General features: G+C 45.7%; 1 protein-coding gene across 1 annotated transcript in view; it reads left to right on the top strand.

Annotated features, from left to right (window-relative positions):
* The window catches only part of LOC145414235 (N-fatty-acyl-amino acid synthase/hydrolase PM20D1-like), a 21,774-nt gene extending 4,970 nt beyond the window's left edge, over window positions 1–16,804 (top strand). The window contains exons 2-12 of the mRNA XM_080283815.1: window positions 1,917–2,076; window positions 4,125–4,302; window positions 5,054–5,130; window positions 5,864–6,037; window positions 6,769–6,855; window positions 7,499–7,635; window positions 8,973–9,168; window positions 9,743–9,883; window positions 11,060–11,176; window positions 11,372–11,492; window positions 16,504–16,804. Of these exons, the coding sequence (XP_080139941.1) occupies window positions 1,966–2,076; window positions 4,125–4,302; window positions 5,054–5,130; window positions 5,864–6,037; window positions 6,769–6,855; window positions 7,499–7,635; window positions 8,973–9,168; window positions 9,743–9,883; window positions 11,060–11,176; window positions 11,372–11,492; window positions 16,504–16,742 (1,578 nt within the window). The 5' untranslated portion in view covers window positions 1,917–1,965 and the 3' untranslated portion in view covers window positions 16,743–16,804. The remainder of the gene's footprint in view (window positions 1–1,916; window positions 2,077–4,124; window positions 4,303–5,053; window positions 5,131–5,863; window positions 6,038–6,768; window positions 6,856–7,498; window positions 7,636–8,972; window positions 9,169–9,742; window positions 9,884–11,059; window positions 11,177–11,371; window positions 11,493–16,503) is intronic.
* Window positions 16,805–17,464: the final 660 nt, after the last annotated feature.

Genomic DNA, 17,464 nt, shown 5'->3' with positions numbered 1-17,464 from the left:
CAAAGATATTTTGTGGAAGAGTGGGCCATTGGTCAAAGAACAGTTGATTAAATTTGGGGGCAGAGCCGGATCCTATATATTCCACACAATATCGCCACGGAACCGGATCCGTTTTAATGACAATGGTATTGACGGAGGTATACGTTCTCTGAATACTTTCTTATTCTTATTCTTATCATCATCATCATTATTATTATTATTATTATTATTATTATTATTATTATTATTATTATGCTCCTGCTCCTTTTCTTCTTCCCCTGCTCCTCCTTTTGCTTCTCATTGTTATTATTATTTTTTTCATTATAATTATTACTGAAACACGATCAGCAGCAGTAACCCACATCCCATCCAAATCCCCAATTACACAACCAGGTAAATGCAGACCAGGTGGAAACAGACAATCCAGCGTTCAAGATGGAGAGACGGCAATTTTAGGCCACGTTAGAAGTAAACAGGGTAGAGTCTGAGAGATAGGCGCTGCTTAGGATCCGACACAGAGTCATCACTTTCACCGCCACGTCCCTATTTACAACCATCACTTGTAGGAATAAATAATTATAATTATTAAAGGAAGGGTAAAGTGGTGGTCTTTGAGAGAGGTGAAGTCAGTGAATGTATAGCGAGGTTGGATGGTGAGGAATTGGAAAATGTGAGTACGTTTAAGTACTTGGGTAGCGTGATAAGTAAGGATGGAGGTTTGGAGGGTGAAGTGCTTGAAAGGGTACATCAGGGAAGAAAGGTTGCTGGTTCTTTGAAAGCAGTGATAAGAAACAGCGAAGTGAGCATGGAAGTGAAAAAGTTACTACATGACAGTACTGTGATACCAACTCTAACGTACGGAAGTGAAGCTTGGACGTTGTTGGAAGATCACAAGTCAAGAGTGAGAGCAGTGGCAATGAGTTATTTAAGAGGAGCCTGTGGAGTCACATGGAGAGACAGGCTGACGAATGAGGATATAAAGGAGCGTTGTGGTGTTGATGTGGATGTGATAGGAAGCGTTATGAGGAACACACTGAGGTGGTTTGGCCATGTGGAGAGGATGGAGGGTGAAAGACTGACGAAGAGAGTGTATGTGAGTGAGGTGGAGGGGGGAAGAGGGAGGGGGAGGCCGAGGATGAGATGGAGGGATGGGGTGGAGAGGTATATGAGAGAGGGGGGTGTGAGTTGGGAGCAGGGCAGTGAAATGGAGGGGGACAGGGCGACTTGGAGGCGATTTGTTTGTGGCCACCCCAAACGGGATTGAGGCGTCTGGCAATAGATAGATAGATAGAGTGACTAATGCTTTCACTGTCGACGCCTGTGTGTGTGTGTGTGTGTGTGTGTGTGTGTGTGTGTGTGTGTGTGTGTGTGTGTGGATAGTTACACAAGAGGAAGGAAGGGTGACACATGCCAGACCCTTTCGCCTCAATGATGTCTGGTGTAGATGTTACAGTTGGTATCACAATATTGTCATGTAGTAACTTCTTCACTTCCCTGTTTCTTATCACTGCTTTCAAAGAACCAGCAGCTTTCTTCCTTGTTGCACCCTTTCAAACACTTCATCCTCCTAATAATAAAATAATAATAATAATAATAATAATAATAATAATAATAATAGTAATAATAATGATGCAGTCCCTAAAACATCTAAAAATTAAGGACGTGTATTTTTAGTTATTGGTTGAAGTGAATAAAAAAATACACACACACACACACACACACACACACACACACAGGCTGTTGAGTTTCCCCGCACAGAGCACTCACTCACACTCTCTCGCCCTCTCTCACTCACACACGCACGCAATCACTGACACTCATTCACTCTCAATCCTTTACTCACACTCAAACTTCCCCCCCCCTCACTCTCTCACTTCCTCGCTCACTCACTCACTTCCTCACTTCCTCACTCACTCACTCACTCACTTCCCTTTCAGACGCAGCGGCAGACTGGGCAGTGAGAAGACTTGAAGGAGACAGAGAAAGATGGTTGCGTGGAGGCGTGCGTGCAAAATTGCGTGCGGTTGCGTGGGGATTGTGTGTGCCGTGTTTGCAGTGTTGTTGTTTGTCGCCATCATTAGGGCTGCCACGCTGGAGGTGAGTAGATAGATAGATAGATAGATAGACACAAATAGATAGGTAGGTAGAGATGGGTAAATACAGGTGGGTATTAGATATAGGTAGAAAGGTATATGATAGGTAGGTAGGTAGGTAGGTAGATAGATAAATACAGGTAGGCAGTAGATACATAAGTACAGGTAAGTAGATAGACAGATAGATAGATAAAACAAATAGATAGGTATGCAGATAGATAAATAGCTATGCAAGGAGTATGTAGGTAGGTTTAGATAGATACTTTGATAGATGAACAGACAGATAGACAGATGAACAGACAGATAGATATTTAGATAAGACAGAGAGACAGACATACACATATACAGCCATAGATAGATAGACAGATAGATAGAAAGACAAAGGTAGACAGAAAAATGGACGAATATAAAGACAGATATAAATAGATAGATAGAAGGAATAGGTGTCCGATCGATTATGCCTACCATAATTATTTTAAAGGGATATTTTTTTTTATTTGCCTAGTTTGTCTGTCTGGGTCTGTCTGTCTGTCTGTCTATCTGTCTGTCTGTTTATGTGTCTATTCTTTTCCTACCCACTCTCACTCCCCTTTACCTTCTCCCCCCCCCTCTCTCTCTCGTGTTCCCAGAGACTGAGACTATCTATCTATCTATCTATCTATCTATGTCTCTCTTCCTCTCCCTCTCCCAGTCTCTACCCTTCTTTCTTCCTCTCTCACTCTTCCCTCTCCCCTCTTCTTTTTCTCTCCTTTCCCTCTCCCTCTCCCTTCCCTCTCTTTCTATATCGGTCTTTGTTCCATTCCCTCCTCTCTCTCTCTCTCTCTCTCTCTCTCTCTCTCTCTCTCTCTCGTTTTTTCTCCTTTATCCATGCTGTCTGCCTGTCTGTAAGTCTGTCTGTCTGTCTCTGTCTCTCTCTCTCACCCTCGCCCTCCACATTTTCATTATCGTCTGCATAATCTCTTCCTCCCTTTCTTCTTTGTCTCTCCCCTTCGTCTCTCTCTCTCTCTCTCTCTCTCTTTCTCACACACACACACACACACACACACACACACACACACACACACACACACACACACACACACACACACACTCATTACACCACTATTTATTATTTATCTTGACTCTCTCTCTCTCTCTCTCTCATATATTATTCCTAGATGACTTTCTCCTGGGGTTTAGTATAGCCTTAACGCCGTTCCCACTGCGATTTATTTTCATTTATTCATTTATTTATTGCCTCTTCACCTGTTAACACTGCTTTACGTGTTATTTATTCCAATTTATCATGGCCCACTAGTAACCAAGGAGATTTGACGCATTTTAATCGTCCTGTTTAAAAATTTGATGGCCATTATAACGCCTCGGGAAATACAATAATTTTCTCGTTAATTATCATCATTATCTTTAATTATCTTTATTATCTTCACTAACGTCGCATCTTATGGTCTATGTTTTATTTATTTTTTATTTATTAATTTTTCGAGATAACATTCATTCATTCATTGCCAGACACCATGTATCCCAAACGGGGTGGCCAACGGCTTGCTTAAATTAACATGGAGGACATGGACAATTTAGATGCTGTTAGGAGGGGAGGGAATGAGGGAGATAGGTAGGTAGGTGGGTGGGTGGGTGGGTGAGTGGGTGGTAGAGTATGGAGGTGGGTGGATGGGTAGGGTAGGTAGGTGGGTAGGGAGGGAGGGATATAGATAGGTGGGTGGGTAGGTACGTAGGTAGGTAAGTTGTAGTTCCAGGTTGATTTGAGATATGAACCCGGTGGAATGTAATTAGTATCCTTTGTGTTGCGAGGACGGCTCAGCCTGCTGGTGTGGGGGCAGGAACTGAATAAATGATGAGGGTGGATACTGATAACGCTCAGCCGTCCCCATAACACACCAGAAAATGGCTCAGGGGAAGGGAAGAGGCGTAGTATCACCCTAATTAAACTAACCACTCCCTCCCAGTCCCACCTTCCACATAAGGGTATATATGATTTTACCTTCCTGTCTGTCACCCTACCATAGTTAGTCCCTCTCCGACCCTCCCACACAGGACTTAGACTACCAGGAGGCCGCGATAGCCCCAGGCCCCGTTGAGGACCTGCCGGAGTGGTACCTGGAGGGCCTGCCGAGGCTGATGGCCAGGGCACTCAGCATCCCCACCGTGGCCAGGGCGAAGGGCGACGTCAACACCAAGGAGCTTATCATATTCCACGACTTCTTGAGGGAGAGTGAGTTACTGTGTGTGTGTGTGTGTGTGTGTGTGTGTGTGTGTGTGTGTGTGTGTGTGTGTGTGTGTGTGTGATGGTGGTGCATGACAGTAACATAGCTCACATTTCATGCACACACAAGCACCAACCTTTACACACACGCGCGTGCGCACGCAAGGTAATGTGGAATTTAAATATATGCGCACATACACACCCACACCCACAAACAAACACACGCACACACACACACACACACACACACACACACACACACACACACACACACACACACACACACAGTAGTGACATTTACACACACACACACACTGACATACACAACAGTTGTACAAGGGTGAGAAGGGTGGGGGTGGGGGGAGGGGGAGGGAAAGGGGAGGGGGAAGGGTGAGCCTGAGGTGTGGGAATAATTTAGTTTGACCTTTATCGGAGATCCTGCCACCCCCCCCCCCCGGCCTTCCTCACCCTAACAACACCCTTACCCTAACAACACTCTCACCCTAACAACACCCTCACCCTAACTACAACTTCACCTTAACACACCCTAATCTTATCTACCTTTCATTTTAATTACATCCACACCCTTGATCATTGTGTGTGTGTGTGTGTGTGTGTGTGTGTGTGTGTGTGTGTGTGTGTGTGTGTGTGTGTGTGTGTGTGTGTGTTTGAGAGAGAGAGAGAGAGAGAGAGAGAGAGAGAGAGAGAGAGAGAGAGAGCACATATTACGATGTTACTAATGTACTACCTCAATGTACAGGTTTCCCGAGCGTGTACAATGCTACCTACATTACAGCCGAGACGATCAATAATTACAGCCTTCTCTACACTATACAGGTGGGTCTCTCTCTCTCTCTCTCTCTCTCTCTCTCTCTCACACACACACACACACACACACACACACACACATACACACCGCTGCTGACTTAGTGCTTAGTAAGGCCTGAGTCAGCACATCAAATTTCTGCATCTCACTTCAAACAACCTCACTCCTCTCCTTATACTATCACTCTTTAACTACCTCTATCTACCGCTGGCTCAGTAGATTGTTGGGGTAGATTCACAAACTCTACTGACCTGCGGGACTTATCATCTCAACTTACTATCATAATGTTGCGTCTTATTCTTTGTCTATCTGTCTATCTATCTATCTACCTGCCTTCTTACCTTCCCCCTCCTCCCTTCCAGCGTTTGACAGCCTTACCCCATCTACCCTTTACCTAAGAGTGGAGTGAACTTTGAAGGGAGGTGCAAGGAATAACACACACACATACACACACACTCTCTCTCTCTCTTTCTTTCCTCATCACCACCACCACCCCAACCACTACTATCATCACCATCCTCTTCACCACCACCACCCACAACCACAACCACCACCATCACGATCATGATCCCTCACCATCATCACCATACTACCCCCCATCATCACCACACTAATCATCATCATCATCCCATGATCACCACACTACCCCTCATCATCACCACACTAATCATCATCACCCCATCATCATCACACTAATCATCGTCATCATCACCACACTAATCATCATCATCATCATCCCCCCAGGGCAGTGACGCCAACCTGCAGCCTTACCTGTTAATGAGCCATATGGACGTTGTACCTGTAGTGGCAGAGGAGTGGCGCCATGACCCCTTCGGCGGCCACATCTTACCGGACCCTTCCACTGGGGAGGAGTACATCTGGGGAAGGGGGGCCATCGACGACAAGCTGGGGGTTATGGTGAGTGGGGGACGGAGGGGGAAGGGAGAAGGGAAAGGGGAGATGGGAGGGATTGGGAAAAAGGGGAGGGGAGGGGGGGAAAGGTGGGAGGGAGAGGGTTTGAAGATTGTGTAAGGGGACTGCTCACACACACACACACACACACACACACACACACACACACACACACACACACACTATGATAAAATTTTCAAGGCAATGTAAAGGAAATTCTCGAGGGAACATAATCCTGGACCATTTCTTTACCTTGAACATCTATCACTTTACCTTGAACATCTATTTCTTTACCTTGAACATCTATTTCTTTACCTTGAACATCTATTTCTTTACCTTGAACATCTATTTCTTTACCTTGAACATCTATTTCTTTACCTTGAACATCTATTTCTTTACCTTGAACATCTATTTCTTTACCTTGAACATCTATTTCTTTACCTTGAACATCTATTTCTTTACCTTGAACATCTATTTCTTTACCTTGAACATCTATTTCTTTACCTTGAACATCTATTTCTTTACCTTGAACATCTGTCTCTTTACCTTGAACATCTATTTCTTTACCTTGAACATCTATTTCTTTACCTTGAACATCTATCACTTTACCTTGAACATCTATTTCTTTACCTTGAACATCTATCTCTTTACCTTGAACATCTATCTCTTTACCTTGAACATCTATTTCTTTACCTTGAACCAATTTACCTTGACTCTCGTGCTAATTATTCCCACAGGCAATAATGATGGCCCTTAATTACCTGGCCATGACGGACTTCCAGCCATCACGATCGTTCTACGTCGCTTTCGGACACGACGAGGAGGTAAGACTAAGAACAGCACGTAACACCTCTTCCTAAGCGATTTATTTTCCATTTTTTTGCCCCACTGTCCTCTTGTAACTTGATCCAAACTATGTGGATATTAAAACGACTAAATACCAAGCAAGAGGATGTTAATAGGGGGCAAAATAAATCGCTTAGAGAAGGGTGTTTGGACTTCTATATCACGTTAAAAAAAAAAAAAAAAAAAAAAAAAAAATCACGCTGGTTTCATGTTATTTTTTTTTTTTTTTTTTTTTTAATGCCCTGAACTTAAGCTGAAGTCACGAGATAAAATTTAAGCCTGAAGTCATAGTCCTGTAACTGCCTGAAGTCTGGTATTAAGCTAAGTCTAAAGCTACACGTAAAAGCTAAAGTCTGAAATCAAGAGCTAAAGTCTCAGTTAATCTCTAAAGTTAAAGTTATGCCATAGCTTCGTGATAAAGTTTGTGTATTAATTGAGGATGTCAATGTTAAGTTTAAGTATTAAGTGAGGATGTCAATATAAGTAAATGAACCTAAAATGAACCCAATTGACCTCATGACCTAAAATGAACCCAATTGTCCCCATGACCTAAAATGACCCCGCCTGACCCGATGTGTTCCATGACCTCAAATGACCCCGCGCGACCTGATCCGCCCCCAGGTAAACGGTCTGGACGGTGCTGGCGAGATAGCGAAGGTGCTGGGTAGCCGCGGGGTGAAGCAGGTGGAGTTTGTGCTGGACGAGGGGATGCCGGTGCTAGTGGACGTGATCAAGGGCGTCGAGGCTCCTGTGGCCACGTTAGTAATGCATGTTGTTCTCGAGGCGTCACCCTTTTGGCACTAATACCCACCGTCCAACCGCTTCTCTCTCTCTCTCTCTCCCTCTCTGTCTCTGTCTGTCTCTCCCTCTCTCTCTCTCCAACTTTTTCTTTAATTTTTCTCCCTCTCCCCTTCCTCTCACACCATCAGCTTTTTCATTTCCCTCGTCCCCCTTCCCTCCCTCTCCTCCCCTTTTCCTCTCTTACTTCCATCATTGCTCCCCTCTCCTCCCCTCCCCTCTCCCCTGCCCTTCCCTCCCCCTCTCCCCTTCCCTTGTCTTCCTCATCTCACCTATTTCTTAGTCTTCCTCCATGTGTCTTTCCCCTCTCTTCTCTTTTTCTCCCCTTCCATTCCTTCTCCTCCCCTATCTCTGTTCTTCCCTTCTTTTTTTTTTTCTATTTCTTTCATCTCCCCTTCCCTTCCCTACCCTCTCCCTTTCTCCTCTCCTTCCCCCTTCCTTTCCCCTCACCTCCCCCCGCTTTCTTCTCTCTTTCTCTCAATTACCTTTCCCTTCCTTAGCCTTTTCCCTTCCCCTCCCTTCCCTCTGTCCCTTTCCCTCCTCTTCCCTTCTCCCTTTCCCTTCCCTCTCTCTCTTTCCCCCCTCCTCTCCCCTCACTTACCTTCCTTTGTCTCTCCCCTTCCCTCTCCCCTCACTACCTTCCTCTGTCTCTCATCTCCCCTTCCTCTTCCGTTTCCCCTTCTCCTCCCCGTCTCCCCTCTCCCATTCCCTCACTACCTTCCTTTGTCTCTCCCCTTCCCCTTCCCCTTCCCCTTCATCAATCAGCAGCTGCCCTCGTCTTCCCCTCACTCAAGCGCCGTCCAAGAGGGCTGCATCAGGGGAGAATACAGGGGAGGTAAGGCCAGATGTAGGGGAGAAAATTGTGTGTGTGTGTGTGTGTGTGTGTGTGTGTGTGTGTGTGTGTGAGAGAGAGAGAGAGAGAGAGAGAGAGAGAGAGAGTTTTCCCCTCTCTACCCTCGTCTTTCACTCCCCCAATTACACTGTCTTTATTCCTATTTATTTTATTGCCACTTATTCTTCTATTATTTTACTGGCAGTGTACTATTTTATTAACTATGTGCGGTGGTGGTAGTAGTAGTAGTAGTAGAATAGTAGCAGCAGTGGTGGTGGTGGTGGTGGTGGTGGTGGTGGTGGTGGTAGTAGTGGTAGTAGCAGTGGTGGTGGTGGTGGTGGTGGTGGTGGTGGTGGTGGTGGTAGTAGTAGTAGTAGTAGTAGTAGTAGTAGTAGTAGTAGATAGTAGTAGTAGTAGTAGTAGTAGTCTCCCAGTCTCCAACCATTCTCTCTCTTCTTTCTCCAGCATCGGGGTGGCGGAGAAGGGCTACATGAACGTGGAGATAGAGGTTGAGGGTGAGGGGGGTCACTCCTCCATGCCTCCCCTCCACTCAGCCGTGTCTCGCCTCGCCTCAGCCATCGTCAACCTCGAGACCAACCCGCAGCCCTCCATGTTCGGCCGGGGACCAGAGGCTGACATGCTGACCTATCTCGCCCCCAAGGTCAGGTCAGGTCAGGTCATTTTCTTGGCTGCAGGAAATTCTTATCTATCTATCTGTCTAATTATTTTTTATCCATCTACAGTATGTATCTATCTATATTTACTTATGTTGACCTACCTCGCCCTCAAGGTCAGGTCGCGTCAGGTCATGCTCTTGGTTCACAGGATTTCTTAGCTATCTATCTACCTGTCTATTTATTTATTTACTTATCCATCCATCTATCTATATTTAATTTTCAATCAGACAATCTCCTTGCATTCAGTTCAATCAATCAATCAATTTCTCTGTATTTAGTGTAATCAATCATTCAATCAATCAATCTCCCAGTATTTAGTGTAATCAATCAATTTCTCTGTATTTAGTGTAATCAGTCAATCAATTTCTCTGTATTTGGTGTAATCAATCAATCAATCTCCCAGTATTCAGTGTAATCAATCAATCAATTTCCTTGTATTTAGTGTAATCAATCAATCAATCAATCAATCTCCCAGTATTCAGTGTAATCAATCAATCAATCTCCTTGTACTCAGTGTAATCAATCAATCAATCGATCAACCTCCCTCTTGTATTTCAGGCATCATGGCCGTACAAGCTGTTCTTCGCTAACTTATGGTTGTTTAAGCCAGTCCTGGAGCGGGTCATGTCCTCCAGCCGAGACACCAACGCCGTTCTCCGCACCACCACCTCCACCACCATCGTCAGGGCGGGCATCAAGGTACGGGAGGGGGAGACCGAGGATGAGATGAGATGAGACAGAGAGGTACATGAGAGGGGGGTGTAAGTTGAGGGCAGCGAAATGGCAGAGGAAGACCGAGGATGAAAGAGGGATAAGAGAGAGGGGAATGTAGCTGAGGGTAGGGCAGCGAAATGGCAAGGGACAGGGCGACGTGGAGGAGATTTGTTTGTGGCCACCCCTTACGCGTCTGGCTATAGAGAGATAAGAATTGGTTTATTTTTATCTGACGGAACTGGACCAATACCACAACTTGAGTACTTGCCTGTGTTATATTCAGAGCATCATTTTACTCCACCCTCACCCACCCACCACATCATCACTTTACTCCACCCTCACCCACCCACCACATCATCACTTTACTCCACCCTCACCCACCCACCACATCATCACTTTACTCCACCCTCACCCACCCACCCACTACATCATCACTTTACTCCACCCTCACCCACCCACCCACCACATCATCACTTTACTCAACATCAAAACAACACCCAGCACACGATACCATACACAAATACAGTCATCTCTCCCCCCTCGCCCACCTCAGACCAGTTTCCAGAAGCATATCCACACTCAGATCACTCGCCGCTCCATTCAGTCACTTAAGAGACAACACACAGCTGCATGCACGGCCTCCTGACATCCACCCTTCTGAATCCTATCTTCCTCGTGAGGACAGGGTCAACCTGGCCAGGCTGAGATGTGGGCACCATCCAGCCCTCTTAAGCTACCAGAAAAGACTGGATGACTCCGTCCCTGATGCCTGTCCAGGATGCAACACAGCACCCCATACTATTAAGCACATTATGGAAGACTGCATTGCACACAATCACCTACGCCAACAACACAACATACACTCTTTGAGAGCTCTGTGGGAAAGCCCGGTCTCGGCCATGGCCTTCCTAAGGGACTCGGGGCTGTTCGGACAGACTGCCTAGGGAACAACTACACTCCACATCATCACTTTACTCCACCCTCACCCACCCACCACACCACATCATCACTTTACTCCACCCTCACCCACCCACCACACCACATCATCACTTTACTCCACCCTCACCCACCCACCCACCACATCATCACTTTACTCCACCCTCACCCACCCACCACACCACATCATCACTTTACTCCACCCTCACCCACCCACTTCGACAGGAAAACGTGGTGCCTGTGACCGCCCACGCCAACATCAACCATCGCACCCACCCAGCACAGACCGAGGAGGATGTCTTGGAGTATGACCGCGCCACCATCAATGACCCTGCAATCAAGGTCAGGTTCTACGTCCCCCTTGTTGACCTTTGACCTTTTTTTTTATCTTTATTTTGCCTCACTGGACTGAATTTTTTACAGTGTGTGTGTGTGTGTGTGTGTGTGTGTGTGACCTGACCCCCACCCTTAACCTGACCTGGCCCCCACCCTTACCCTGACCTGACCCCCACCCTCACCCTGACCTGACCGCTACAGATGAGGGTGAAGGACAGTTACCCCCCCTCGCCAGTGTCACCCTACGGGCCTGAGGTGGCACCCTGGCGTCTCATAACAGCGGCAGTACACCACCACTTCCCCGGGAGCGTCACTGTACCCGGTAAGTGCCCCCTCTCTCTCTCTCTCTCTCTCACACACACACACACACACACACACACACACACACACACACACACACACACACACCATCATATCCCTGGCACCGGTACTGCACAGGTTAGTATATCACCCCCCCCTCCTTTCTTAGTGTACCCCCCCCTCTCTCTCTCTCTCTCTCTCTCTCTCTCTCTCTCTCTCCACTATCATGTGTCCTGTACTCTTCCTGCCATTTCTTTACATCTTCTCTTTGTTCTGTCTCCTTAGCGATTTAGTTTCCGTACTCCCGTCAGTTAAGCTCCCTAACACCTTATCCTCACCGGTTTATTTTTCCATACAGCTTAATAATAATAATCCCTTGTATATTATCTTTGCATTCCATGTTGGCGCTTACCAAAAAAAAAAAAAAAAAAAACTAATGTGAACTCTGGAAAATAAATCGCTATGTAAAAGGTATTAGGGAACGAGAATACAGGTTTTAATTTGTCGTGTGAAATGTGTCACGTTCGGCAAAGAGATGACAGATGAGGAGAAAATGATTTGGGAGTATGGAAAAATAAATCGCTAAGGAAAAGGTATTAGGGAGCGAGAATACAAGTTTTAATTTGTGTTGTGTTGTGAAATGTGTTATATTTGGAGAAGAGATGAGAGATGTGGAGAAAATGATTTGGGAGGGACGCATAGGTGAAAGCTTGGCCCTCTGGTGGTTCAAAGGCAAACTAATCAGTAATCTCAGGTGAATGTGTGTGAAAGTTATGCCTGTTTAATCTTGAAAAATCACCCGTTGCATAATCTTTGTTGTACTCGTATGTGACCTGAAAGTGTGGTGGTGTATGGCCTAAAAGTGTGATGCTGGATGACTTAAAAGTATGTGGTGTAGCTAAGAAGTGTGATGGTGTAAATGATAAAGTGTGATGCTGAATGACCTAAAAGTGTGGTGGTGTAGATGACCTAAAGTATAAGGGATCTAGCTAGTCATTCCAGTTCACAAAAGAAATGATTATGACCTAAAAGTGTGACGGTGTGGCTGACCTAAAGTATAAGCGGATGACCTAAAGTATAAGTAGATGGATGACCTAAAGTATAAGCAGATGACCTGAAGTATAAGCGGATGACCTAAGGTAAAGTAGATGACCTAAAGTGTACAGAAGATTATTAAGAGGGTCAGGGGTCTTTCCAGCCACTCTGATAGGCATGACAGACACCCGCCACTTCACCCACCTCGCCAAGGCCGTGTATCGCTTCTACCCCGTCCAGCTGAGGTCCCAAGATGTCGCCACCATACACGGCAAAGACGAACGAATCTCCTCCAGCAACCTCCTTCGCGCGGTTAAATTCTACCACAGGCTCGTGACCTTGGCTGAGGAGGTCACGGAAAAGGTTTAAGGGAGGGATGTGTGATGTGTCTTGGGTGGAGGAGAAGGAAACGGGAATAAAGCTGGAAGAGATGAAATAATGTGGACGATTTGCTCAACGTTCTGCATGAGGGAGGGCAGGGGTAGGATGCAGTGAGAAACCGCAGGGTGATAGTTTGATTCTGTGTCTTGGAGGGGAAATGGCTTTAGATGGTGGGTTGAATTTAATGCATGACGTGTTGTGTAAGTGTGGTCGTAATGCATGGTGTGAACTGCATGGTGTGGACTGCATGGTGTGGACTGCATGGTGTAGAAACTGATGCGCATGTTTTGTTTTCCTTGTCCGAACAGTCCCATTAAATTCCTGTTTGTGACTTTTTTTTCGGTGTTTTTTCACGGTACAGAGTGTTATGTGCATGTTTGTTTCCCTTGTTTGTGTGATGAGCATGTTTGGTTTTCTTGATTGTGTGATGTGCATGTTTGTTTTTGCTTGATTCACTTTCTTTTATATCCCTCTGAGTTTGTCTTCCCCCCCTGTACTCACCTGCCTATCACCTTAATCAACTCTCACCTGACTTTTCATTCTACAGCATTCACTTTCGTCTCAATCCTTAATTCTCTTTTTATTCTCTCATCCTGAACTCCATCTGGATACAGAGTGCAAGTAGGATTGACATGAGAATTCGCAACACCTCTCTCTCACCTGTTTTACCTACTGTACCTCAACACCATCCAAACCACCTCTTAATTAGTTTAAAGAGCCATCATCGACGTAATTTAAACCCCAGAGAAGGGCCAGGAATCACGGCAGGACACTCACCTCGCTGTACTTCTGACTTGCCACTTAGACGACTTAGATCTGCCATTCAGGAGAAGAGTGAGGCAAAAATGGCGTGAAGGTCTGTAGTAAATCAATAAGAAAGAGTTAGAGATGCTGTACTTGCTTCCCGGATGAACAGTAAGAGACAGCCCCTGGTACCCTGGCATGTGGAACCTTTTCATCATACCCAAAGCACATCCAGCATGTCCCTGTACTATACACTTTTTACCTCCACTTAGACCAGACTTTTGTTGTTTGTCAGCTTATTTTACTCTGCTCAGCGGCAGAGGACACCTGTAATCATGTATGGATTATTTGTATTTGTTTTTGTTTTCCATTGTGGTAGGTGGGGACGCTCACCATCCACTCACTCGATGTAGTGCTGCTCTCGGATGTCTGCCCTTTCCTCTCCTCCATCCCTCTTTCCTTCCATCCTCTTCTGTCTTCCTTTCCTTCATTCTTTCCTTGTCCTTCTGCCTACGGGTGACTTTACACTCCCTCTTCTGTCTTTCTTTCCTTCATTCTTTTCTCTTCCTTCTACCTGTGGGTGACTCTACACTGAGTGACAAGCCAAATGGTTTCCTGTACACCAGGAAACCATTTACTACGCTGGGTGGTAACCACATAGCCAAGTTTTGGCGCCCGGTGGTTTAGTGGGTAATTATTGCGCTTCAATCGGATTGAGCTGGTTAAGGTTTATATCCAAGGGGTGGTTGGGGTTGATTGCTCGTGTAATGCCACTCAGGGATGAGTGAGGCTGGTCACTCTCATCTTAAATGTCGGGACCAACTGCCTAGCCCCGGGCTCCTACGCTCCTCATGGGGCAATGTAGGATTGGATGATAGATAGACAGATAGATTTTGTTTTCCTTCCCCTGTTCATCTTATGTGTGTGTGTATATATATATATATATATATATATATGACAATAATAAGGCTCTTCATCCTTTCCGTAGCATTTCTCATAACGAGCATTTTCTAGTGGTAATGTATTATTACAACTTAGTTTTTAAGATGGAGAGATGGCAATATTAGGCCACACATCACACTAAGTTGCCGGATGTGTTTTGGGTCGAAATAAAAACTTTTCCTTGCTAGAGTGCCAGGGGGTTGTTTCTTTCCCTTGAGGCACCCAGTGGGGGTCGGGGGGGTAGTTTAATTACAAGTACGTGATAAGGTGAGACAAGTTTTACCTGGTCGTGGTACAGTGGAAAGATGCCTGGCCCTCATCTGCCAGTCCCGGGTGTGATTCCCAGCACAGTATTGCCAATGTGTCAGATGGTTTTTCCTGTGTTAGTACATGTTTCTTTGATCACACCGTCACACAAGACAGCAGTGTGATGTTTACAGATTACCCTGTATGTTGATGACGCTTGTTTCATCACCTCACCTACCATGTACCGTCAGTTTATAGGGCTGTAGATATTAGGAGGTGACTCAGCAAGCATTTCACTAACCACGTTTCCTTTGGTCAAATTTGCCGCTTTCACTTCCCTCTTATCCCACTCACAGTTTGCTGAAGAAGCTGTATTATTTTCAGGCTGCTACCAATGGATAATTGTGTTACTGAGAAAAATCTTGTAGTCAGAGGGTAGAAAAATATTTTGGTTACTGTTCAGACTGCTAAAACTTTCCCAAATTGAATGAAAATGGTATAGATTAGCCTGAGTAAAATACAAACGTACATCCATGGCAGCAGCAAGGTTCATCTAAAGTATATATTACTTACAAAATACCTGTCTGTCAGATCTGTTATTGTCTTTGACTCTCTCGTCGTCAAAACTGCTACGGTCTTTAACTCAAAACAGCTTTCACTGCCAAGTCTGCCTCTGTCTCCATATATCCGAGTGTCAGATCTGCTAGTCTTTATGTAATTTGCAAACAGAGCAGTTCTTTGTCAAAAATGTTAGTCTTTAACTCAAAATGGCTCTCACTGCGACGTTTGCCTTCATATATTTCAATGTCAGATCTGCTGGTGTTTATATATATTACTAGTAAAACAGTTCTTTGTCAAAAACGCTACTGCCTATATGTAACTTAGTGCGTGTTTCTGTGTGTCGCGGGTGCTGGTCAGGAGTGATGGTTGCCAAGACGGACACTGGAAAATACCTTCACCTCTCCCAGCACGTCTACCGCTTTTACCCTATAGCTCTCAACAAGGAACTCATAGCCACAATCCACAGCCACAATGAGAGGATTTCAACCACTGCGATTAAAAGTGCTACAGCCTTCTTCCACCACATCATCCTCTCCGCCGATCGTGTCACACCGGGGCTTTACACTCCCCCAGGTCACAGGTCTGGTGAACTTTGACCTGGGGTGCATCAGGTCAACAAGAAGTCGCATTCTCTTCCCTCTTATCCCACGCACAATCTGATGAAGCTGTATTATTTTCAGGCCACTACCAATGGATGTTTTGTTCACCTGAGGAAAACTTTAGTATCCAGGGGGCAGGAAAATATTTTGGTTACTGTTCAGACTGTAACAATTTCCCGAGGAATGAAAATGGTATAGATTTAGTCTGAATAAAATACCAACGTGCATCCATGGCAGCAGTAAGGTTAATCTAACGTGTATTTCACTTAAAACATAGCTGTCTTTCAAATCTGTTACTGTCTTGGACTCTTTTAAAAGCTCTCGCTGTCAAAACTGCTACTGTCTTTAACCCAAAGCAGCTTTCACTGCCAAGTTTGCCTCTGTCTTCATATATCTGAGTGTCTGTAATTTACTACTACTAACCCAGGGAATGATATTTTAACAAAGCAGTTCTTTGTCAAAAATGCGACTGCCTATATCTAACTAACGTGGTGCGTGTTTCCATGTGTCGCGGGTGCCGGTCAGGGTTGATGGTTGGGTACACAGACACCGGAAAATACCTGCATCTGTCCCAGCACGTCTACCGCTTTATACCTGTGACTCTCAACAAGGAACTCATAGCCACAATCCACAGCCACAATGAGAGGATTTCAACCACTGCGGTTAAAAGTGCTACAGCCTTCTTCCACCACATCATCCTTTCCGCCAACCGTGTCACACCGGGGCTCTACACTCCCCCAGGTCACAGGTCTGGTGAACTTTGACCTGGGGTGCATCAGGTCAACTAGTCTAATTCTTCTGTACCTTTAGCTTTGCATATCTTAGGTCAGCAACATCCTCTCCCTTGGTTTCATCTGACGGAATATTTACTCCTATGATATATATATATATTTTTTATTATTATTGGTAGTTACTGATGATTATTTTCAACTAAAGAAAGGTCTGTTACATTGAAGGGGTTAAACTCGACACAACGGCGATACTGCATCACACGTCTATCTCCTACACACTGCATCACCTGCCTACCTGCCACACACTGCATCACCTGCCTACCTGCCACACACTGCATCACCTGCCTACCTGCTACACACTGCATCACCTGCCTATCCCCACACACTGCATCACCTGCCTACTTGCCACACACTGCATCACCTGCCTACCTGCTACACACTGCATCACCTGCCTACCCCCACACACTGCATCACCTGCCTACCCCCACACACTGCATCACCTGCCACACCGCCTCACCTGCCACACACTGCCTCACCTGCCTACCTGCCACACACTGCATCACCTGCCTATCCCCACACACTGCATCACCTGCCTACCCCCACACACTGCCTCACCTGCCTACCTGCCACACACTGCATCACCTGCCTATCCCCACACACTGCATCACCTGCCTATCCCCACACACTGCATCACCTGCCTAGCCCCAAACACTGCCTCACCTACCTACCTGCCACACATTGCATCACCTGTCTAT

The sequence above is a fragment of the Coenobita brevimanus genome, chromosome 98 (genome assembly GCF_032717465.1).
Source record: "Coenobita brevimanus isolate Jiangsu-jjx chromosome 98, ASM3271746v2, whole genome shotgun sequence".
Taxonomy (NCBI): Eukaryota; Metazoa; Arthropoda; class Malacostraca; order Decapoda; family Coenobitidae; genus Coenobita; species Coenobita brevimanus.
This window is presented reverse-complemented; position numbering and strand designations above follow the sequence as displayed.